We start from the raw sequence: 24,584 nt of genomic DNA on the forward strand, positions 1-24,584 counted from the left end.
TGGAAGGGAAAGTTCTGGATTTAGAAGTGAGAAGTCAGGGGTTTGTCTCTGCTTTGTCCCTATAGCCCTTACTCCCTATTGGACCTCAAGCAACAAACTTGATTTCTCTGGAACCTCTGAAGAGCTGTGAAGATGAAGTCTTCATCTGCAAAACGAGGGAAATGACAACAACTACGTCCAAGTGTTCTGGCAAGAAATAAAGGAAGCGAGGTGAGTTGTTCTGCAAAAGAACATTTACATATATGTGTGTGTGTGTGTGTGTGTATGTTTGTATACATATAATATATGTTTATACACACATACACGTATATATTATTTTATACATAAATATATGTATACACATAAAATGCACATACACATATATACATATATATTTTATCTATAAATGCAAATATTATTTGTTTATTCATTCATTTCTTTGTTTATTTGGCCATACAGAGTGGGGCAAAAGAGGGCTGAAGGCCAGAATCCAGCAACATGACAAATGCCTGGAGTCTGAGCTGGCAGAAAAGCAGAGAGAATTCTCAGGCAGAGGATAGGCATGATTTAACATCAAGTTATTTGTCACAAGTCCCCTGAACCTACGCAAACTTTTTGTAAAGTCTACTTTCCATGCAGAGGCCTGGTGTGAGTGGAGGTTGTGCTAGTCTGAGTGAACGTAGTCATGGGTAAAGATAACAAGAAGACACACTGACTGATCTCGACATCAGACGAAGCAGGAGCTTGGGGTCCAGGCGAGGGATAAGCTTTCCCTACCCCGGAATACCTGGTGAGATGTGAAGGTATACACTAGGGATGGTGTTTGAGACTGTTCCATTTTAGTCTTAAAGAACAGGGTATTACCCTTGACATTCTGTGTTACTGTTAATTATTATTATTATTATTATCATTATTATTATTATTAGCAGTGGAAGTACCATTAATAGTGTTAGTAGTAGTAGTAATAATAGTAAAAATAGAGAACACGAAATTAATCCAAACACCTCAGACCCACAACAACTGTTAATTTGCACGAGGTGAGAGAAGTGATATCTGGCAGAACTTTAGGTCTTCATTTTCCAGATCTTGTAGATGCCCTGAATGTAAGAGTTGGGTGATTTTTATAAATATGGCTTCCAGGGTCATTTGCTGACCCACTGAAGGGGAACCTCCAGGGAATGGAGCCACAAGTTTGCAGGTCAACAGGTTCCCCAGGTGAGTCTAATGATCATCCATCAAATGGGGTGCTCAGATACTAGAGGTAAAAAGATTTATCCAAAGTGATAAGTGGGGTCCGGGCCAGGGCTGCCTCACTGCACAGCTCCAGGGGGTGCCACTCACACTGCATCCTACAGGAAGAATGGTGGACCTGAGTGTGTAACAAGCCAGCCCCGATCAAGGGCACTACCAGGGTGCAGATCCATAGCCATTCCTGACCCACCAGAAAGAACCTGTGTCCCACTGGATCCGCCTCCACGGTGGGGAAGCCAATGACTCAAAGTGTTTATCCCTCCACTCACGGGATGTTTCACTTGTCTCACTTGTCTCACTGTCCCTTTCAGATAGGGTTTCTCTCAACAGACGCACACTGATATTTTGTCACATCATTCTTTGCTGTCCTGTGCATGGTAGGATGTTTAGCAGCATTCCTGGCCTCTACCGCTAGGTGTCAGCAGCAAACCCCCTCCTCACCACCCCCCCCACCAAGCCCCCCACCGTCGTGATAATCAAAAATGTCCTCCAGACACTGACAAATGTCCCCTAGGAACAAAATTGCCCTCCGTTGAGAACCATTACTTTAGGAAGGAGGCAGAGTTCAGGGTTTTTTATTCAGAGCTGTGACTTGCATTTGGCCACTTGGGCATTAGCATGAGTCACTGTCACATATCAGGCAGCTACCATGTTCTGGGCACCGTATTAGTAATGGACAATTAAACGTACGTTAGTTATCTTTTCTGATACTAACTCTCTGATGATAGAATGATTCCTAATTTATGGAATTTGGAGACAAAGTGTAAGTAATTTTCACAAAGTTACTGAATGTTGGGGGCCAAAATTTAAGCTAAGATCCCTCAGAGTTTAAACCTAGAGAAACTCTTCCCAATGACTCTTGCTATTTCTTGACCAATCTGTTATCCAGGTTTCCTTCAGGTGCCGTCTTCCTAAATTTGCCTACACATGAGAACTACCTGGGATTATTAACAAAAAGGAAAGAAACCCAGATTCCCTAGCCCAGCCAAGCACTAGTGAGCCAGCATTTCTGGAGGGGCGTGGATCTTTCACAAGTGTCCCAGCTGATTCTGATCTTCAGAGAGGCTTGGAAAACCTTATGTGATAGAAATTTCTTTCTTTAACTGCTGGAAAATAGGGCACTCTGCTTTCCACGGATACCCTCATGAAGCTGAGAGATCAAATGTAATGTGACCTAAATGAGCACTTAAAAACCTGCAAAGCACTGAATGATGACAAGCTTTTAATGGTGTTACTTGTAGAAATATTCACTATCGCCAGGTTATTTCATAGAAATGCTTGGTGCAGTTAAAGTCACCTATCAAGGGACTTCCCTTGTAGCGCACTGGTTAAGACTCCACCTTCCAATGCAAGGGACACGGGTTCGACGTTTGGGCCGGGAAGATCCCATATGCCGTGGAGCATCTAAGCCCGTGCGCCACCACTACTGAGCCTGCACTCTAGAGCCCGTGCTCTGCAGCAAGAGAAGCCACCACAATGAGAAGCCCGTGCACGGCAACGAAGAGTAGCCCCGCTTACTGGAACTAAAGAAAAGCCCGCGTGCAGCAATGAAGACCCAACGCAGCCAAAAATAAATAAAAATAAAATAAATAAATTTTTAAAAAATGACCTATCATGAGCTTCCCAAAGTCTGAAGCTTGATGGCTTTTTCTTGGGGCAGCTTTTCATTCCCTTGGTGTCTCCTTTGCAGATAGTGAATGAGACAGAAAACTCTGGGGGCCGTGGGTCAGTGGAAAAGCAGAGCTGCAAGCCCTCTACCAATGCGGTTATTTTCTCTGTATGCTTGACGAAATGCCCAATGTATCAGGAAAAGGGAGAAACCACGTGCACCTCTCCTAATCATGAGTCACAAACAGGTAGCAGGCAGAGACGCATAAAATAAACCTGTTGGCAATTTCTCCAGACCATCAGGCGGCCCCATGGACCATTGGGGGTGGTTAGGCTCTGAGTCAGCCTCCCATGTGCTCCCTGTTAAGTCAGGTTGTGTCCCTGAAATCATTTTCCACTCCATAGCCACCAAATAACCTATCACTTTACTCAAAGTTCCGTTCGTGGGAATAATACTCAGCTTATCTAAGTTTCATTTTCTAAAACCCTTCACCCTCCCTTGCTCCCATTCCCAGGGAACACATCAGAAATTGAGCTGGAAGATCCAAGTCCAGATCAGCTTTCAAACTGACCCCTACTGCTCCAGGCTGGTGGACACACAGACCTCACTCTGGGATTTATTGTAGAAATCTACCTGGGATACTGCTCCGTGAGTGACTCAGAATTCACTCTGTCAGTGCTTTTCAATCCTGGCTCCACATTAGGATGGTCTGGGGAGTTCTAAAGAAAATATGCTGATACCTGGGCCTCCCCCTAGACATGCTGTTTCACTGATCTGGGATGGGGCCCGGGTGAGCCTGTCCTGCAGCCAGGAGTGAGAAGCAGTGTACCCAGTAATACCTGTGGAAGACATTTCTTTCAGCTGTAAGGGAAGCGTTCTTTCATCTGAGGAACTGGCGTGCTTTATCCTCATGAATGATGTGAATCTTGTAAATGGTTTCTTTTCATTTTTATTTAGGTTTCCCGGAAACTCAGACCCAATTTATGATCTAATGCTGAGAACTGGGGAGGCCTATTCAGCCTGCATGACTGACTGTACACTAACGTTTGCCCTGTTTGACTCAATCTACACTAGCTTGACTTCCTGCCTCTGGTTTTATTCTGCAGTCTTCATTTTTTAAAAGCAAATTGGTTACATTTATGTGATTTCAGACTTCTGAAATATTTTGTAAATGAGGTAAGGAAAATAAAAACATGAATAAACAACTACATCAGTACTGACATTGTGCTAAGTTCCATTTTCCTCATCTATAAAAATTTAAAAACATCGATTTCAGGATGTCATTGTGAGGACCAAGTGAGAGAACTTAGCAAACTGAAGTGCGATAGAGTGTGTGTTATTAGTTTATATTCCAAAGAAAGGGTGTGTGTGTGTGTGTGTGTGTGTGTGTGTGTGTACAGTAGCTAATATGTCATCTTTGGGAGAGAAGCATTTTAAGGTCATGCATTACATTGTCCTTGACCCAGAGCATGTGAATGTTCAAGGAGTAAACAACCCAATCAGTCAGCTCGGGGCAGAGATGTCAACACCACAGCTTGTGTGACTGGAAGTATCTTTTGACAAACGAATAGCTTTCAGATATTTCAAATTAATGTCCTTGGTTGGTTCGGCTAAAGGGCAACACATCCAATTCGCCAGGAGTCTGGAGAAGAGGACAGTGATGAAAGTGACAACCAAGCCTGCCTGTCTTGGGGCAAATACACACCTAAGACTCAGGACAGGAGGTTAGCACTAAACCCAATGACTGGCAACTCGACCTCAGGTAATTTCCCTCTGCAAAGTAAGATTAGCAGGGCCAGGCCCAAGCCTGCCGGTAAAGGTGATTTAAAAGCCCTTGAGACATAGCGTCATCGTTAGTAACGGTCCGACGATAGCAATGTTGTTACAACACAAGCAGGTCCCAAGGCAGAAGTGGGTGCTGAAGGACTAAAGTAGGAAAAGTGTCTGTCAGCCTACTGTGCATTTTCACTCTCTTTCTTTTAGCCTATTGCAGTGTCTGCCTTTACGATACCCACAACATTTGATAGCCGTTGCTGAGCACATCCACCAACATTTTCTCTGTGTTCCATTTAGAGGGTGGCAGAGAAAAACGAGCTAAATGAATTGTTATCTTTGCCCCTTTGCAGCCTTGACAAAAGGGCATCAAGAGAAGTCCACATTCTGCTGAGGGCTGTGGAATCTCTGAAAGTTTGGAGGGCTTCAAGCCCACCTCCTGTACTTTCCTAAGAGTTGTTTTCCAACAGTGTATAAGCTACAGCAGCATAGTCAGTGTTTGATAACATTTCTCCTCCACAATACATGAATACCATGCTTTCTTTTGTGTGACCTGATCTCTATTCATCACAAAGAACAATGATCAAAAACATAAGAGCTATTCAGACATGCAACGTTATATGCTATTTAAATATGGCCTTTTTAATATCTGAATATGCCTTGGGATTGGGTATACGAATGAGGAGTCTGAAAAAAGGTCCACGACCTTTGACCCAGTATTCTAAGAATTCTTCCAATGGAGATATTCAGAAACGCGACAAAGCCCTATGTACAAAGAGCCCTGCTGCTGTTATTTACAACTTCAGAAAATAAAAGCATATAACTTAATTGTCCAACAGCAGACAGGTAGTTAATTAAACTTCACTAGAGCCACAAAATTAAAAATTATGTTGCAATTGAAATTATATTAGTAAAGAGTTTTTTTAAATGGGTAATGCTTACAATCCAATGTTATGAGAACAAACCATAATACAAAATTAAATATATTGTACTGTGTAAAAACACATAGCAAGGGCTTCCCTGGTGGCGCAGTGGTTGAGAATCTGCCTGCTAATGCAGGGGACACGGGTTTGAGCCCTGATCTGGGAAGATGCCACATGCCGCGGAGCAGCTGGGCCTGTGAGCCACAACTACCGAGCCTGCGCGTCTGGAGCCTGTGCTCTGCAACAAGAGAGGCCGCGACAGTGAGAGGCCCGTGCACCGCGATGAAGAGTGGCCCCCGCTTGCCGCAACTAGAGAAAGCCCTAGCACAGAAACGAAGACCCAACACAGCCAAGAAAACACACACACACACACACAAAAACATAACAAAAGACCATTGGGAAGTAAAGAACTGACACTGAATGGGGTATTACAAGTGATTTTATTATACTTCTCTATATTTTTCAAAATAAGTTCTGTTTTTTGCTCTCAGGAAAAAAAAGAAATTGAAAAAAAAGTGTTTCAATGCATGGCCGCTTGGGAGGAACATCCCAGCCTCTTTAGTCAGTAATAACCCAGCGGAGTTACTGCAGAGGAACAACATACAGAGGTGGTCCAGGTAAGGGGGTGGTACTTGTGTAATATGCACCATCACCACTAGGGGTGCCTCTTAGTGGCTGGTTTGAAGGCTGGACGCCATTCACTATATTAAACCATGTATGTATGCTCACAAATAGGGGTAATGACTAGTCCCTAGTCAGACTCCCTATGTTTGTAGCTGGAGAGAAAGAAAATATTGCCAGGTAGCCCTTTCTACCTGAGGGAGAAGGAAAAGGAAAAAATGTTTGGAATTCAAAAACTAGCATCGTAGAAATGTAAAACCGTATCGTGGTACCCAGAAGAAAACTGAACATATGGAAGCCAGCCTAATTCCTGGAACACTGACATTTCTTATGCCTCCAAGGAGCTTCTGATAGCCCATCCACTCATCCCTCAAAAAAAGATTATATGAGACGTGATACACTGTGTATATCTTCAGTGTACAGGCAAAAGCACTTGGTACCTGGATATTACTTGGCACTTGGAAGAATACAAAAGAGACAGATGGTTGAGTGAGTCTGGACAGCCTCATATCTGGGACAGAACATGGACAACAATGAAAAACATTAAAGTAAAGAAAAACAGCCTTTTCATTTTTCAAATTCCAATAGAGAGGTTAACTCATTGTTTTTATTTGGTAATCAGAAAAACATACAAGTACTTATTCATTACTAGATGCTGGGGGAAAATTATACATTGAGGGACTGTCAGCCTCATCTGTGCAATAAAGGTTTACAATAAACACATAATTTATTGAGAACAGTTTAGCATATTCCGTTTTACATGAATCCCTATGATTTATTTTTGCATTTAGAGATGTGAGGCTATGGCATTTGAATAGTTTCTTTTAGTACAAATCAGCATCACAGGGAACAAAACACTTTTCTTAAAATGGATGGCCATTCTCTTGCAAATTGCAACCTGCATTTTATCTGCTAAAAACATATTTCACATCATGGAAGTACATTCTATCACTGCCATAAAATACAGACAAAGTCCATTTCATCATCTTCCCTTTTGGAAGAGCTTTCTCAGAACATATCTAGAAATCCCTTCCTTATTCCTGAAGAGAACTATTTATTCGGCATGATTTGGATTGAGGTTTGGGGTTTGGATTCTGCTTGCCTCCCTCTTTTGAGTCTTGTCAAACATTCTTGATTTTAATCCAGACATCTCCCCGAAATTCAGCTGAACAGCAGCAAAATCTCAGGCTGAGGAGATGAGCTGAGTTGGTGGCCAGTGCCCTAGTAAGGAAAGGTCTAGAGACCCATGGTGAGGGCTTAATATCCTAAGGAGAAAAACCTTGTACAAAAATTGTGCCGTAGACTGAGAAGAGATAATAAGAGCATTATATTAGGCTCAAAGTGAGTCACCTTGCTTTGGGTAATGGATATCCCATGAGGATTTCCTTTTTCCTGCTTCCTTTCCCCAAACTATTCCCTCCTCCCCATCTACCCATACCCCATCCCTGGCCCACAACCTTTCCTCATGTGGATCACACTGGAACAAGACAATTTTGTTTTTTCCATTATTTTGTGTTTCCATGTGCTAAAAAGATACTGCAAGCAGAATGGCTTGCCTGGACAGAGGCGAAAGAAGGAATTTGCAAAAGGTATAAAAATGAGAGAAGAAAATAAGGTGAGAGAAAAAGTATGAAAAAGCGAGAGAATGCTTAGATTAGGTGGAGGGAGGAATCTGGCTGTACAGCGGGCACCAGAGTTGATAAAAACCTAACCGAGCTCTACAAATGAAAATAGCAAATATTTTTAAAAATTTTTTACAGCATATAAAATTTTATAAAAATATCATCAAAGCAAGAAAAAAGGAAAATGTATACAGTTCTATCTCTAGAATCAGTTACTGGACAATACCTATGGCTGTAGATTTTTACTATAAATCTATGTATATTGGTGTACGACTATATTCTGTACCATCACACATATATCCACTCAAAGACAAGGACACTAGTACACAAATACCTACCCCAAGATAGATCACCACAGCGGAGCAAAAACTGTACAAGGGTATGCCTCCAGGGCAATCTATTGAAAAGCTATTCCATAGCCATTGGGTTTTAATGGGCTTTATTTTAAATGAGTTCTCCTGCACGGTAACCTGACAGAGAAATGCTTCTGTTGTCCAAAAGCCAGCTTCCATGAAGATACATGGGTGAGGTTCGGCAAACATGACTGAAACTGACCAAAGCTGACAGCCTGCAAGATGGCAATGACTGGCCTACTACAGCAAGCATTAAGCCCCAGAGATGGTGAGATCTCCCCAGTGGAGGCTAAGTGTGCCCTGAGTGAGGTGAAGGGCCCACACACCACCCCTTGGTTCAGTGGATGGCTATCTAGGCTGGGTTCAAGTTCATTTAGTGAAGCCAGCCATTGTCAGTGGCAATCCATTTCTGCTTGAGAACAGAAGCCAGAATAAATGTCAATTCATTTCAAATATGTCTGCCAATATTTTAAAGAAAAAAATGGATGAGGTGGAGGGGCATTAGTTAACATAATCAGGACTTAATAGTGTTTAAATTGCCTTTCATGAATCTTTCAGTCCGGGTCTCCCACTGCACCCCACTCTTGTTCAATGTAAAAACAAGATATTCTTTTGATGAAACAATCGTTGTTTATTGCAGATTTCCTGGAGGAGCATCCAGGCTTTTGAAAATGTCCAATGAAAACATCCAGAGGACTTCTCCCCATTTTCTAAACTTCCCTGGACCCAAATTCACTTATCAGATGAACCCTGTCTAATGTCCTACAGGCTCTGTTACCATTCTAATTCTGCCGTCATCTCTGTGCCCACCAGTGTGTTTGATGAGAGGAAACCTTAACAACTGACATCTGGTCTTGGCAGATAATGTGTCTCTTGGTTCTCAGAGGGATATTTTATACAAATATTGTGCTGCTCATTACAATTTTTTCAAGTTCACGTTCTAAATGATGAGGCCTTTAATCATGGATCACTATCAATGAATTACAAATATTACTTTCCATTTATTCACAAAGAAGAGCCAATATAACATCCTTATTGCAACGTTATTTCTTTAACAACCAACTTTGCTGTGGTTCAGTACTATACCGACCATAATATTGGCAGAGCACTGATTCCCCATGCTGCACATATAGATGCTTTTACTCGCTTCAAGAAAGTCTATTTTGGATTTTAAATGTTACAACTTGGATTATAAATAAATCCACTGGTAATGGTGTCATCACCCCTTTTGGAAGTGAATTTTCACATAAATCCTGTTTTGGTTTGTTTGTTTTTGTTTTTTCATTTGTTTGTTTTCCTTAAACCCAAAAACCATAGAGAAGTTTTAATTTTGTTTCATAAACTTGGCTCTGATAATTTCCCCCATACTACTTGCAATTTCCTGTCCCTTATAATAAGCTATTTGTGTCACTAGGGTATGTCTGCACCTACTTAGAAGATAAGCCTTTAGCAATACACTTGACAGAAGACGTTGAGTGCATTTTCAGGTAAACTTGAACTTTGCACTCACAGGTGGCTAGTGGAATTCAGCTGGACAGTTCTGCATGTGTTTCCTGAACGCTGACTGTATGCCAGGCACTGTGGTGGGCCAGTGGTGCAAATCCTGTTGGGATGTGTGGGAATCTTGCAATCAGAATGAAGTTTATTTCCTAAATCCCCTTTATGGGGGACATAATGTTACATACATAGGTTTTAATCTCAGAACCTTCTCCATCTCATTATGAGAAAAAGATTTTGTGCCTTTATTCTTTTGTTTTCCTCCTTACTCCATGGGGAATGTTATGAAGTCATTTCTACCATGTAAGTCTCTGCTCAAAGGTTAAGAATAGAAGAAAACACATTACATATTCTTCCTATCTACCTATCTAAAGAAAATTGATCCATGACAGAAGTGATATTAAAAGACCAGCATCCTTACTCCTAAAATATGGATTACAAAATTGGTCTCCATCTTTTTATTTGCTGTCTCACATCCTGTGATAATATTGCTCTTTACTTTCTATTTTTCATATTTACTAGAGGCATCACATCAGGTGGAAAATATAATATAATGGCTTTAATTCTGCAAACGAAATGAACAGGTGCACTAGATTGTTCTTTGGCTCTCAGATGTCTAGATATCATTTTATTGTTTAAGTATATCAGGTCCTTAATGGGATCCTGTCAGATGTTTTCAAGGCTTTTTAAAAGCTCCAGGAATGAAATGGACATAGGAAGAAAAGCCATTTGAATTTAATGGGTTAGAAATGAGTCTCTTGCCTGCTGCCATAAACAACTAGGGCTCATAACCTAAGAAAGGTGGGCGTGAATAAAAGCTGGAACAAAGACCTGCCTATGGTTCGGTCATTATGGCAGCAAAACATACTGCATCCACAAAACTTGGCTGTAGAGCTAGTTGGTGACATGGGGACCCAAACTCAAGGGCTAACTCCATTTGTCACTTTCTACCCAGGGACATGTAGAACTGGTGGTTTGTCAATGGTGGGAATATCCCTAGTACTTTCCCCACATACCAGTTAATTCTTAACTCAGGTGTGTAAGCCTTTGCTTTTTAAGTGACAATGGAATACAGAGTAAGATGTCACAATCCGTGCAATGGAAGAAGGTGTCTTCCACTTCGCTTCTCAACTTGGAGGAAGCTGTTTCAGGAGAATGGAAAGACCACAGCAAGTGAGCTAGAGCTCTGGAAATACTGTTCTTCCAGTCAATACTGTTGTCTTACCAGCTCCAGTATCAATTTATAGCACAGTAATACATTGTTTTTTATTTAAAAAAATAGATAATTTTGCTTTTTTACTCAATGTCCCTTCAAAACACTTTCTAAGGATTTAAAAATAAGAGTCACATAGTGCTTCTGTTTTTCCACGCTGAGTTCCAAGCAGAGTGCTATCCTGAATAAAATTCTCTTCCCACCTTTTTCCAGCTAAATTAATGACTTAAAGCAAATGTAAAACATTTACATCTTTATTGGTGCTAGAAAAAATGGCTATATTCCTATTTCTTTTTCAAATATTGTTTAGTCTTGATTGAGTATAAAAGGGAAGCTGCACCTTTCTATTTTGATTGGTTGCAAAGCTCTACATAGAAAGATACAGAATTGAAGTGAGGTCAAAAGTTCAGGTTCCAAGGTCAAGAACTGACATGCACTGGTTGTATTTCACTTCTATTTAAAACCACCTCAAAGAGCATAGTTTGCAAATCGATGTCCCATGCATTGAATGCAGTCCATAGGCATGTTTTCTTTGGCCAGCACTGTGTAAGTTTCTGAATTAGTTGCCAATATTAAAAACTTTGGAGGGGGTTTACATAAAGTCTTAGGTATCTAGGACCCTCATTCCCACATAGCACTGATCCCGTAGCTGCCAACCACTGCCCCCTTGGGGCAGTGGATGCCCTCCCCACTTCCCCCCTACTGCTCCTCACTGCCTCTCTGATACCCAGGCCCAAGATGAATTGCCATTTATCGCAATCATTCTGATATTATAGCTTGCTGTACTCATTTACTTGACCTGCTAAACTCCTGTTTTGAATTTGTGACCACATCACTTACTGTGGTCACTGTTAGGAAAACAGGAGGAGCAACAGAAAAATCCGTGTTATTACCAAGCAAAATGGAAATCTGATCTAAGAACCCTGCTCGAATATCAGTACACGACTGTGCATTCCACACCACAGAGTTCTCCAGATCTTTCTGTTGGGGAATATTTCAGTGAGACAAAAGGCCTGGTAGATTACATACACAGTCTCCTTTCTGTCTGAAGAAATACCAACATTTTGCCTTAGTACTGAGAGGATTTTTTAAATGTTTGTTTTTGTGTTTTCAATGTGGAAATTAAATCTGCAACGAGGAATACAGTTAAGCCTACCGTCCAGCTCTCTCTCTCTTCCTATTTGTACTCCTCTTCCGATTTACCCTTAGGAAGGACTCAAAGATTCCTCTGTGAACCACAACTCCATTTGAAGAATCAGTTTCATTCAAATCACACCATTTAGATCCACAAAATTCCTTGACTTGCACTCCACTGGATCCCATTCTTGATTTGGTTTCAGGGGGCTGTATTTTTCGTCTCTTTCCCTGCGACATCCACTATTCTTATTTTTGATTCGTGCTATTAATCATCTCCTATCTGGTACTTCTAAAGGCTCATTAAAATGAAAAAAAATTATTGGACATATCTCCCTGATACTAATTCCCTTAGCACTTCCCTGAATAGAAAGAAGAGCAATTAGGTCAAACCATAAATATTCAAAAGAAGAGGACCAGCCAGTGGTAAAAATTTCAGTAACCACTTAGTCACGGATGCTACTCAATGAAAACACTGGGTTTCCCACCTGAACAATATGGTCATGAGCTGAAACATTCAGGTTTGTATTAATGAATGCACAGGTAAATTAAGCATCAAATAAAGAAGAGGAAAATCTCCTTTTTTATAAAACGGAAAGAATTTCATATTATATAAATGGAAAGAAAAGCATGGGAACAATTTCTAAGTCTGAAAGAAAACTGGAGAGAAAGAATGTTCCTGACTCAGGAAAGGAACAACCAGAGACTGAAACCATCATCTTAGCTGTGATGAAGGCCAGCTTGGTTGCATCCACCATCAGCAACCAGTGCAAAAATAACAACACATAAAGAAATACAGTGGCAATTCCTGTGTGTGTGGCTTTCTCAGGCCTCTCTCAGCATTTCCAGGATGTCCGTTCCCATCAGGCCAGACAGGTGCCTTGAAAGCCAGGGCATTAGCAAAGGATTTTGAGGAAGTCCCTTCATGTGTTGTTTCTGTTTGTGCAAAAATCGGAAGTTGTGTTGTTTGCTTGGGCTGGGGGGATTCCCCCAGAGTTCTAAGACCTCACACCGGCTCCCAGAAAGTCATCTCCTGGGAGGAGATGGCATGAGAGAAGGCCAAGTGCAGGGGTGGGGCTTGTTTTTGAAAGTTGTACACCTTCCCCAGATACAGGTCTTTGTGGAAGGAGAAGAGAATGAAGAAGCTCAGCTAAAATGATGCAAGACATTGGCAGCCTCTCTTATTGTCTATGAAGTGTGTTTTACTCTTCTGAATCTGAAAAAAAGAAAAAGAAAAAGAAAAGTGTCAATGCTGCCTTTCCCCCCCTTCTCCACCCTCCAGGTCTGAGAAGAAAATCTGAGGGACAAAAAAAAAGAGGGATCAATTACACATTTCAATGCTAGTCACTGCTGTCTCCTTTGTAACACAATCCTTCTATTCATAAAGGGGAAATCTCAGTGGAGAATTTTAAACACTGGTTACATTGGAAGCCTTAATAGTTGCTTTAAACTAAAGCATCAAATATTTGGTTCATGCAGTATGGGTTTTAAGATGCCTTATTTTGCAATCAGGATGACACTGACTGCCAGATCTGATCTGGTCAATTTGCCTCAGGGGTCAGCGGGATTGGAAGAAATTGGATTCATCTAATCCCAATCATTTCCATACCAAAGCAACGTTCCTCTATCAGGATTCATAGCTATCTGCAGGAAGATGTTCTGCCCCAGACCATAGACTCCTTGAAGGCAGGGAAAATATCTTATCTTTATAACTCTTTTTGCATGTAGTACAATGCCTGACACACAGCATATGCTTAACAAATGCTTCCCAAAAAGATTCAAAGCAAGATGCGCCCCAACTGCCCCAAGTGAAATCACTGTGCAAATGGATAAATCACCTGAAGTCTCTACGGAGCCTAGAGTGAGGTGGTGGAAGAAGACAAAGATTGAAACAGGACTCATTAATGGAAATAAACAATCTTGGATTTTTTTTTCACCTGGCCTATTCGATAACATGTAACCTCAACAGACTTGGACAGGATTTTTAAAAAGCAAACAAACAAAAATTATTATGGTTGCTTCCCCTAAGTGCTGTGTGCTCTCCAAGTCAGCATGCCTCAGAGTGAGAGAGGATTCCCTCCTACGCAAGGTTCCAGAGGGATAGGAGACTTTAAAGAGGATAACATCATCATGTCCAGAAATGTTAGGAGTCATTAGAGGACAAGGAAATGTTCCATTCAACTTTAAAGACTAAGATACTCTCCTAAATAAGACTGGGTCGAAATTAGGTACAAACCAGTTGGGAGACAGGAGAGCCCTTTCTGATCTATTGTAATTACGGTCAACTCTCAAATTTTCAGGGGTCACTGATCCAGACCTCCTGCGGTTCCTCTTTCTTCATTCTGGTCTTGTGTGTGTTTACTCTCCATTAGCACCTTCACCCATTTGGGAGAAATAACAGAAAAAAGAAAAACTTCTGGCCCATCACTTTACTCTGATTCTAGTAGGAATCGGTGAGGGAAGTTGCCAGTTGCCTCACTGGAACTTGCCAGGGAGGGAAAGAGGCGAAACAAACGCTGAAATCATGGATTAGAAATTTTCCATTGTTTCTGATTGTCTCTATGTAGTTTGGGCCACAAGAGAATTGCAAGACAGGGCCCCTTAGTGCTCTGGCCCTGCCATTATCAATTTGGGGTCATATGTAATGAGACTCCTTTTAGATGGTCATTATAGTATTAATCACCTTAAGAGATGTCCCCAGGCCCTCACATATAAAACCCAATCTATTGTTATGATGATATAAGGTTAGGTTTAATCTTTTACTAAATGATAGATTGGTCGGAAGGAAGTGAGGACAGATAGCTGGAGATGGCTGACAAGGATCACTGTTACACCCAGTGAGCTCCAATTTGCCAACAAGGAAAGTGATGTACCTCCTGTGTCATACAGCCTGGGTTAGCAGAGGCCCGCTGTCCAGACTGCTGTGTCCCAGAGATGGAAGAGGTACATCCAGGGTGTGTGAATGGAACCCAAAGGCCCCTGAGAGGAGGTCTTCCTCCCTTGCTAGTCATTGCTTACGGGTGAAATGGTGGAGTGGCCGGCTACAGATCTCTACCCTCCCCTCCTTGGCCTTCTGGTCAAGGGACAGAGGAAAGGAGTTGGTCAAGGAGTGGCGAAAAGGGGTAAATAAAGGCAGCCTGTATGTTTAAGCCGTGCCTGTGTTCACTGTCATTAAATACGACCAACATAAAAGAACAAGAGGCAGACACTCTGCAGCTGGGTCTGTGACCTGTGTGACTGTTCCCAGCCTTCCCAAACACATGCTTTCTCTAAAAAATTTCCTCTTAGGGCACTCACCCCTATGGTGGCTAGTATCATATCTACCTGCAGGAAGATACTCTACCTCAGACCGTAGACTCCTTGAGGGCAGGGAAAATATCTTATGTATCTTTATAACCCCTCTTGAATGTAGTACAATACCTGACACACAGCATATGCTCAACAAATCATTAGTTTTTCATTGAAAGGAAGTGAGTTGAATAAGCATGAGGTGGATGGGACAGATAAAGGTGTAATGATGAATAGGAAGTCTCTCTCCAACCTTTTCCTAATCCTGACTTTCATAGTGTGACATAAAAAGGAAATCATAAGTACATTGATTTTACAATTTATTCAACAGCAAATTATGATATGTCAAAAATGTATACTCCTTATGAAGAAATAGCCCCACTGTGCATGGCTCTTTGTGGGACTAAGCTCCCAGAGAAAGAGCACCTGCCATCCAGGTGGCTTTGACATGGTTTGTAAATCTCCTCACTCCACACTTCCTCTCCTAAACTTCAAATGCCATAGACTTGCTCTGTTGTGTTTTGGTTTCATGTATATATTTTCAATGTAAACTAAAATTACATAAGCATTTAAAACAAAAATTGGGTAAGACTACAAAGTATATAAAAATGAGGATCTAAAAACAAAGTGTGAGAAGTCACTCTGTATTGATCCGATTTACACGACTATTTTTGTTACAGCTGCTTTGAATTCCATTGATTGTAAGTGTATGCTGGCTTTTTGGAGGCCCCAAAAAGTGGTTAAACTCCCTCATCTTTTTAAGAGTGATTGATGAACTGAAATGGAAAATATCTTCACCCAACTTGAGAAAATTCAAGAAAATATCTAAATAAGTGCTACCTCCTCACCCACCACTGGATGAAAGACTTCTCACATCTCATAGAGGGGCAGCCATGGGGGCTCTGAAGCCTGAAGTGTGTGGTGTATGAATTCACAGAAATGTATTTACTCTAAGGGAATGAATAGCAAAGAATGTTTCAGCAACTTCATTTAGAAAATAGGAGATGGAGACTTACAACAATGTGGCCTTATTCCTCCCTTCTCAGGCTACTCCTGAAGGTAAGTGGAGATGTTACAGAAAACCATTTGGTTTAAAGATAGTTGTTTTAAAAAGAGGCTTAAAGTTCAAGTTTGATTTGACTCTAAAAGTGTGTTTAGCAATCATAATGTTTATTACTAGATCACAAGCTGACCATCTGTGAGGCAGGCCTCATAGAATCTGGCACTGGGTTTTAAAAACATCTGTAAACACTTTTATTTTTCATTTTCTTGGGCTTGCTTTTTTTTACAGCCTGATTCAACTATCACCCAAGCTCAAAAGTAAGCTGACTTGGATGAGCACAGAGCTGGGATTTAAACCAGATTTTCAAGTCTACCAGAAACCCTTTCAGAGCTGCCTCTCTATGGAGTCAACTTTCTACCAAAACAACAAAGTGATACTGTAAGCAACAGAAAGAGTTGTAAAAGGCTAAACAGCAAAAAAACAAAAAACAAACAAACAAAAAACCCGGGGAAGAATAAATGTGGTAAAACCAAACCCAATTTTAAATGTCTAGTAGTAGGATTTCTGTGGGGCTTATAAGCAGGTCCTGGTTTGGTTTTGTTTCTTAATAATGAGGAAATACTAAAAACAAACAAACAAACATTGTCTTAGAGATAGCTGTTAAGATTTACCCAGGCATTGTTTTCACTTTTCTAGGTCATAAGTGCAAGATAGGTATTTTAAATGGTTACCACCAAATACCCCAACATATGCATCCATGCTTTCTCCTTGCCCCAAATGATAGAGGATATGATTATATCAGGATTATTCTATATTAATTTTACTGCATATAATACCAATGCTATAGCCCTGCTAAGATGGGTGGATGGTTGGACGGATGAATGGATGGATGATGGATGGACAGAATAAATAGATGATAGATAGATAAATTTGTAGGAATATAACTTCCTGAAACCTTGCTTATGCCATCATTTCCTAAAATTTGCCCACTGGATCCAAATATAAAGAATAAGAATAAGTACTGTACAAAGGACAGTAGTTCTTAGGTTCAACCTTTGTGATTTTTCTTGATCTTTTCTTTTGATCCTTGGCATCTGTGCTATCACTGAGAATAATGATCCTGTTAACTTTTATTCTTTAACTTTGCTGGCTTCTCTCTTCCTTTACGTAGCATGGTTTTTCTTTCCAAACTTAAAATATGTGAATGTCTCCATTCTTCTGTCCCACATTGTCCAAAGGTATTTTACTGCCATTCTTCTCTGTATTAAGAACCTAGTACTTTGACACGGAAGGAAACAAAACACTCAACTCTCCAAGTGCCCTAGGACCTGACCCACTCTTAAGAGGTAAGTAAAAGTCAGGCATCAACAGCGCATACCACTCCTCTGGTTCAGGTAAGGGTAGAGTTGTCTGCACGCAAGAGTTTTGTTTCTGATCAGTCTTTGAATCTGCTACTTTTGAAGCCAACAAGAAACCAGAGATTAAGGAAGTCCTTCAGAGAAAGTTAAGTGAGGCTGGGATATTAGGTCTGAAACATTCTGACTGCTCTTCGTGTTTTTCTCCATTTTATTAGTTCAGGAAAAACAATAAAAGATTCAAAATGAATGAAAGAAAAAAAGAAACATTTATTCTCATGTTTTCACTGCGGCTCCAGGGTATAGAATAAAAATGGCATATATTGTAGAGGGCTAATACTTATGAAATACAGGTATCATCACATGGAGATCAGGCTGTCCTTTGGTGGAAAAGGCTAAGAATAAACACAAAGAAGAAGCTTCAATACTTGCTTGACATTGCATTTTTAACAGCTCTCCTAGCTTGTGGGCGACTAGAAAAAAAATGGCATTAACAATGGAGACATCTCTAGCTCCTGGTTTTGGCACATATTTCAAAGGCAGCTGTTATTTTAAAGAATTTTTTTATAATGTTAATAGAGTTTCTTTTGACAAATGTATTGTTACTTGTGTTTCTCCAATCACTTGCAAAGAATCTGACAAAATACAATTTTTCTAGGGGGAGAACAGATAAATATTTATTTCATGGATACTAAAAAGTTATTTTTAATCCTGAACATCAGTATTAAGAAAAAAAAGACAAATCACATTTCCCCAGTAGTTCCAAAATTGTAATCCTCTCTGTCAAACCAGGTTCCTTTAAAAATACAATGGTGCGTTAAGAGTGTAACAAAATGTCTAGAAGATAGAGTGAAACAATGAAAGCTTATACACCAATAATTGCAAGGGAAAAGTTGTTTAAAAATATTAATTTCGCCTTTAACAAAGAGTACACAATATACTTTTATGTGACATTTCTACTATGTAGTTATTTGGTAAGAGACTGGAATCTAAACAGCTATGTGAAAAGCATGAATTGACCCTAGAAGTTTTCTTTAGTAGAACACAATTTAATTATTTTAAACTCACCAATCTTACATTGTATTATATATATGTATATATACATATCTACACACACAATACATATATATATACACAATATACATACATACATATATATGTATATACACACACACAATTTCAGTTGCTGTTTGATACTACAAATGTGAATTTCAATAACACAAAACCTACAGGAGGATAATAATAGTTGCATGTCATCTTGTTCCTTTATAATCCATCATGAGGCTATGTATTATACACCCTCCTTAAAAAGCACAAGGATATTCACTGAACCTAAAACTATACTAAAAACACATTGGTTTGAAATGGATGATAGTAACCGAAAGAGCTAACTGTTCTGATTCACTGTGACTCATCAATGCTAGAACCATGTGGATGTCAACGGCTTCTGTACCTCCATGCTCTCAAGTGTATCATCCACAGCAAAAAGGAACAAAGAGATTTTCTGAGTTCACCCCATTTGACCACTTCCAATCCACGTATAATGGATTGGTTAATAGTTTTCCCCAAAATCCAACCAAAAAAATTATATTGGGTTTCAGTATTGTTGCATTCACAACTCTTGTTGGGTCAACCTACAGCATGGCTTCAAAAATCAATTAGAAAATGGCACTGAAGTATATAAATCAAAAATTTTAAGCAACAAAACCTTTTAGAATCTAATTAGGGGATCTTATCTAGATGCATAGAATAACAGGCATCTAAAAACAATACTGCACTTCTCTCATACATTTATCAACTTTTTGTTGTTTTCCTTTGACAGGGACATGGCAGTGGAGGGTTAAGACACTTGGGTTATCACACTACTTGAGAAAATAAGGCATAAAATGTTTTTAAAAGCAAATATTTCATGCCTCTTTCTTGCTAAACCACAGCATGTACTTACTATTGATGCTCCATGTGTTGATACATATAAATATGTTAAGTAAATGGGTCACAAGAGTTTTCATGGACAAATGGCTAAGGGAAATGGGATATTAATCAGAACATGTGTTGTTATGATGACTTATCTTAATTGGGACCCAGGACACTCCAGATGTTTGGTCCCTGTACACTCATGAAAAATAACCCATAAGGATCCTAGATTCTCATGTGGAAGGCAATTCCTTCATTAAAGAAATAGACCTACTTTTGTCAATGCATAGAAGGTTACAGTGAGATATCTTCCCAGAACTAAGAAATAATGTTATCCTCTGAGAAGGAAGCAAGTAAAAAATCCAAAGGGTGGGATTAACTATTTGTAGAAACTACCTCAAGACAGTAGTGTTGACATCAGTGGCATAATCAACGGTGAAGTGCGTTGCAAATCAATCATTGCTAAAAACAGTTAAGCCCTACAGTCTTACAGGTTTAATTTTTAAAGTAAACTAGAAAGGACTCAAGGTTATTGTCATAGTAGCACCGCCTTGGGTATGAGAGAAAAGGACAGGGTACCAGCTAGTGTTCCCAGAACTGTTCACCATCTTTGGCCTATTTTACCCACCAGAGTTCATGATCTGGGCATAATTTTGGGAGGTATGCAAAGCTTATGATAATATGTTAGGAAAAGAAAATAAGAGAGAAAAAGTTTGAGGACCGTTGCCTTAAAAACAAAGAAGTTTCATCAAGATCAAGGTCCAGACATGCCATCAAGGATGACTGAAAATGAACAAGAATGAGAATCTACCCCAAGATATCAACATATCTGATACTGAATGTGAGATCCAAAAGGAGACTAGATGTAAAAGGGGTGCCATGGAGGGCTGCCTCTTGCACTGTCAGTATCTAGGGTACACAAGATGGTCCCTATTCACTTTTCTTGTTAGATCCATCCCAATGGTAGAGACAGACATTTCAGGATATTCTACCTTGAAGTCACAATTCATCAACTAACTCTCTCTACATTCTCAGCTTAGCAGGCACCTTTCTGATATGATTTGGCTTCCCAAGTAGGTTTTCCTTCGGGAGAAAGAAACCGCTGACTGGCCAGTAGATGTGAGCATTCCAGTGTACATGAAGGATATATTTCACAGTAAACTGGCAATCAAAACCACACATTGGTCACAAGTATTCATTTTAGTGTCAACAAGTCTTCTACAGCATAATCCACCCTTCATTTACTGTCAATGTGGAATTCCTTCATCTGACAATGTCAAAAATAAGAAGTCCATATACATGTGGATCTATTTCTAGACCCTCTGTTCTACTTCACTGACCCATTTGTCTATCTCGATGCCAATACTATACTGCCTTGATTATTATAGCTTTATAAGTCTTGAAATCAGGCCTACCTGTTTAGTCCTTCAATTTTTTCCTTCTTTTCCCAAGTTGCTTTGTCTATTCTGAGTGATTTGCATTTCCATATACATTTTAAAACCAGCATGTCAATTTCTACCCAAAAAGCCTGCTAGGATTTTAATTGGGATTGCATGCAATCTATAGATCAATTTAGAAAGAACTTAAATTTCAACTATCTCTGGAAAATCCCCAAATATTTGGAAACTAAAAATATATTTCTAAATAATCCTTAGATCAATGTAGAAATTAAAATAAAAATTAGAAAATATTTTGAAATGAATGTGAATAAAAATGCAACAAATCAGAGTTTGTGGCATGTTACTAAAATAGTATTTAGAGGGAAATATACAGCATTAAAGGCCTATATTAGAAAAGGAAAAATATCTCAAATCAATGACATTAACTTCCACTTTAAGAAACTAGAAAAATAAGGCAAACCAAACCCAAAAGCAAGCAGAAGAGAGGAAATAATACAGATCAGATCAGAATCAATGAAATAGAAACAGAAAAACAATGGAAAATATTAATGACAATGATTAATAAAATGTATTAACCTCTAGCCAGACTGGTCAGGAAAAAAAGAGAGAATACACAAATCACCAATATAAAAAATGATAAAGACAACATCACTATAAATTCTATAGCTATTAAAAAGAAAATAAAACAATATGAACATCCTATGACAATGTAATTCCATTGTGACCTGTGAACATTCTTTGTATGACTTGAATCATTTTACATTTATTGGGACTTGTTTTACATCCCAAAATGTAATCTATATTTATAAATGTCCTATGTGCACTTGAAAAGAGTATGTATTCTCATACTGTGGGTGTTCTGGGAAGGCCAATTAAGTCAAGTTGGTTGATAATGTCATTCAAGTCTTCTTTTCCTGCTGATTTCATATATACTTAGCCTATCGATGATTGAGAGAGGGATGTCAGTGCTTCCAAATAGAATTGTGTATTAAAATTTTTTTACACTTCATTTCATGCATTTTGGTACATAAATGTACAGGATTATTATATCCTCTTGATAAATAGACTTTATCATGAAATGAACCTCCTTTCTCTGGTGACAGTGTTTGCTATGAAATCTACTTTATCAGATAGTAATATAATCATGCAAGCTTTCTTTTGATTACTGTTAGCTTGGCATACCAATTTCCATCCTTTTATTTTTGGGTTTTTGTGTCTTTTAATATAAAGGCAGAATATACTTGGGTCTTACAATCTGAAAATTTCTGCCTTTTATTTGGGCTGTTTAGACCATTTACATTTAATGTGATAACTGATATGCTTAGTGTTAAGTCTATATTCTTGCTATTTGTTTCCTATTTGTCTCATCTATTCTTTGTTCTCTTCTTATTCTTTTTCTACCTTTTTTGGATTAATTATTCTTATGATTCCATTTTCTCTCTTTTGGCTTATTAGCTATATGTCATTATCTTGTTATTTTAGTAATTGCTTTAGAGTTTATAGTACATGCTCTTAATTTATCTCAGTCTATTGGGTTGGCCAAAAGCCCGAACAAACTTTTTGGCCAACCCAATACCTTCAATTGATATTATATCACTTCATGTATGATATTAGAACTTTACAATAGCATATTTACATTTCTCCCCTTCTCACTTTTATGCTATTGTTGTCATATATTTTAGTTTTATATATGCTATAAACTCAGTAATATATTATTATTTTGTTCAAATAGTCAATTATTTAAATAGTCAAGATATTTAAATGATAAGAAAAAATATTGTATATTTATCCATCTAGTTACCATTTTTAGTGCTCCTCATTTCTTTGTGTGGATCCATATTTCCGTCTGGCATATCTATCCTTCTGCTGTTCTTTAACATTTTTTGTAGTGTAGGTCTACCAGTAATGAATTCTTTCAGTTTTTATATCTGAAAGATATTGCTGTTGGCTATAGAATTCTTGGTTGAATTTTTCCCCTTAGCACTTTAAAGATGTTGCTCCACTGTTTTCTCACTTGCATTGTTTCTGATGAGATATCTACTGTTATCCTTATCTTTGTTCATATCTCCATATGTATCTTTTTTTTTCTCTAGCTGTTTTTAAATTTTTTCTCTTCATTACTGGTTTGGAGTAATTTGATTATAATATGCTTTTGGTGTAATTTTCTTTATATTCCTTGTGCTTGTGTTTTACTGAGCTTCTTAAGTCTATGGACTTAATAGTTTTCATCATTTGGCAAAATTTTAGCCATTACTTCATCAAATAGTCTTTCCTCTTTTCTCTCTTCTTTACTTTAGGAACTCCAATTACACATACATTAGGCTGTTTGAAGGTGTCTTACAACTTACTGATGCTCTTTACAATTTCTATTCTTGTTTTCTGTGCTTCATTTCAGATAGTTTCTATTGCTAATTCTCACTACTCTTTTCTTCCAAAATGTCTAATCATATCCAGGGTGTTTATCATTAATCCCATACAATATTATTTAGTTAATACCATCCAGTATATTTTTCATATCAGACACTGTAGTTTTCATCTCTAGACATTTGATCTCTTTTATATCTTTCATGTCTCTACTTAAACATATGGGCTACAGTTGTAAGAACTGTAAGAACTACTTTAATGCTCTTGTCTGCTAATTCTAACATCTGTTTCAGTTCTGGGTTGATTTCAATTGGTTGTTATTTTCCTCTTATTACTGGTAGTGTTTTCTTCCTTCTTTGCATGTCCAGTAATTTTTGATTGGATGTTAGATATTGTGAATTTTAGCTTGCTGGGAGTGTGTACACACACACACACACACACACACACACACACACGCTTTATCCTGGGATGCAGTTACTTGGAAACACTTTGATCCTCTTATATCTTGATTTTAAGATTTGTTAGGTGAGCCTAAAGCAACATTTAGCCTACAGCTAATTATTCCCCTTCTAAGGCAAGACAATTATGAATATTCTACCCAATTCCCTTTAAATTCCAATTCCCTTTAAATTATGAGGTATTCTAGTCTGGCTAGTAGGAATAGGCACTTTTATTGCTCTGTGTGAAGTGTGAACATCAGGACTGTTCCTTCTAAACCTCTTGAATGGTTCTTTCCTGGTCTCAGGTGGTTTCCTCATTGAGAGTCAATTTGTACTCTGATGAATACTCTTCAGATTTCTAGAGTTCTGTCTCTCTTCAGTTCTATCCTCTCTGGTGTTTTATCCCATTAATTATAGCTGCCTTGGTATCCTTGGATCCTTAGTCAACTCCTCAACTCAAGGAATCCATCAGGTCTGCCTGGAAACCCTCTTAATGCAGTAAGCTGAGGCAATCGTCAGGCTTACTTCATTTGTTTCTTGTCTCTTAGAGAGCACTGTCTTCATTTCTTGATGCCCAATATTTCTTGATGTCTTCATTCCTTGAAAAACCATTCTTCCACATATGTTGTCTTTTTAAAAAAATTGTTTCAGGTGGAAGGGTAAACCTAATTCTTGGTAGCCCTCTTTGCAGAAGCAGATGTCCATGGATTGTATTTTGTCCACTATTTCCACTCTTCACAACTGACTTACATTTCATGAACCGACATCTTTAAACATTCCAATTCCCAGAACATTCAATAAAGGAAAAATTCCTGCTGAACTCCCTCCCTGGGACTTGGTAAATA

The 24,584-nt window shown here is 38.9% G+C and overlaps 1 protein-coding gene across 11 annotated transcripts in view; it reads right to left on the bottom strand.

Moving 5' to 3' along the window:
• The window catches only part of PDE1C (phosphodiesterase 1C), a 613,608-nt gene that overhangs the window by 19,685 nt on the left and 569,339 nt on the right, over window positions 1–24,584 (bottom strand). Inside the window, exon 20 of one of the 11 annotated variants that reach the window (XM_082399450.1) lies at window positions 6–13,191. The exons of 9 other annotated variants lie outside the window; for them this stretch is intronic. In XM_082399450.1, coding sequence (XP_082255576.1) covers window positions 13,178–13,191 — 14 coding nt within the window. In that variant the 3' untranslated portion in view covers window positions 6–13,177. One more of the 11 variants, XM_082399449.1, reaches the window with a different exon arrangement.

The sequence above is a fragment of the Balaenoptera borealis genome (assembly GCF_965194805.1).
Source record: "Balaenoptera borealis genome assembly, chromosome: 7".
NCBI lineage: Eukaryota > Metazoa > Chordata > Mammalia > Artiodactyla > Balaenopteridae > Balaenoptera > Balaenoptera borealis.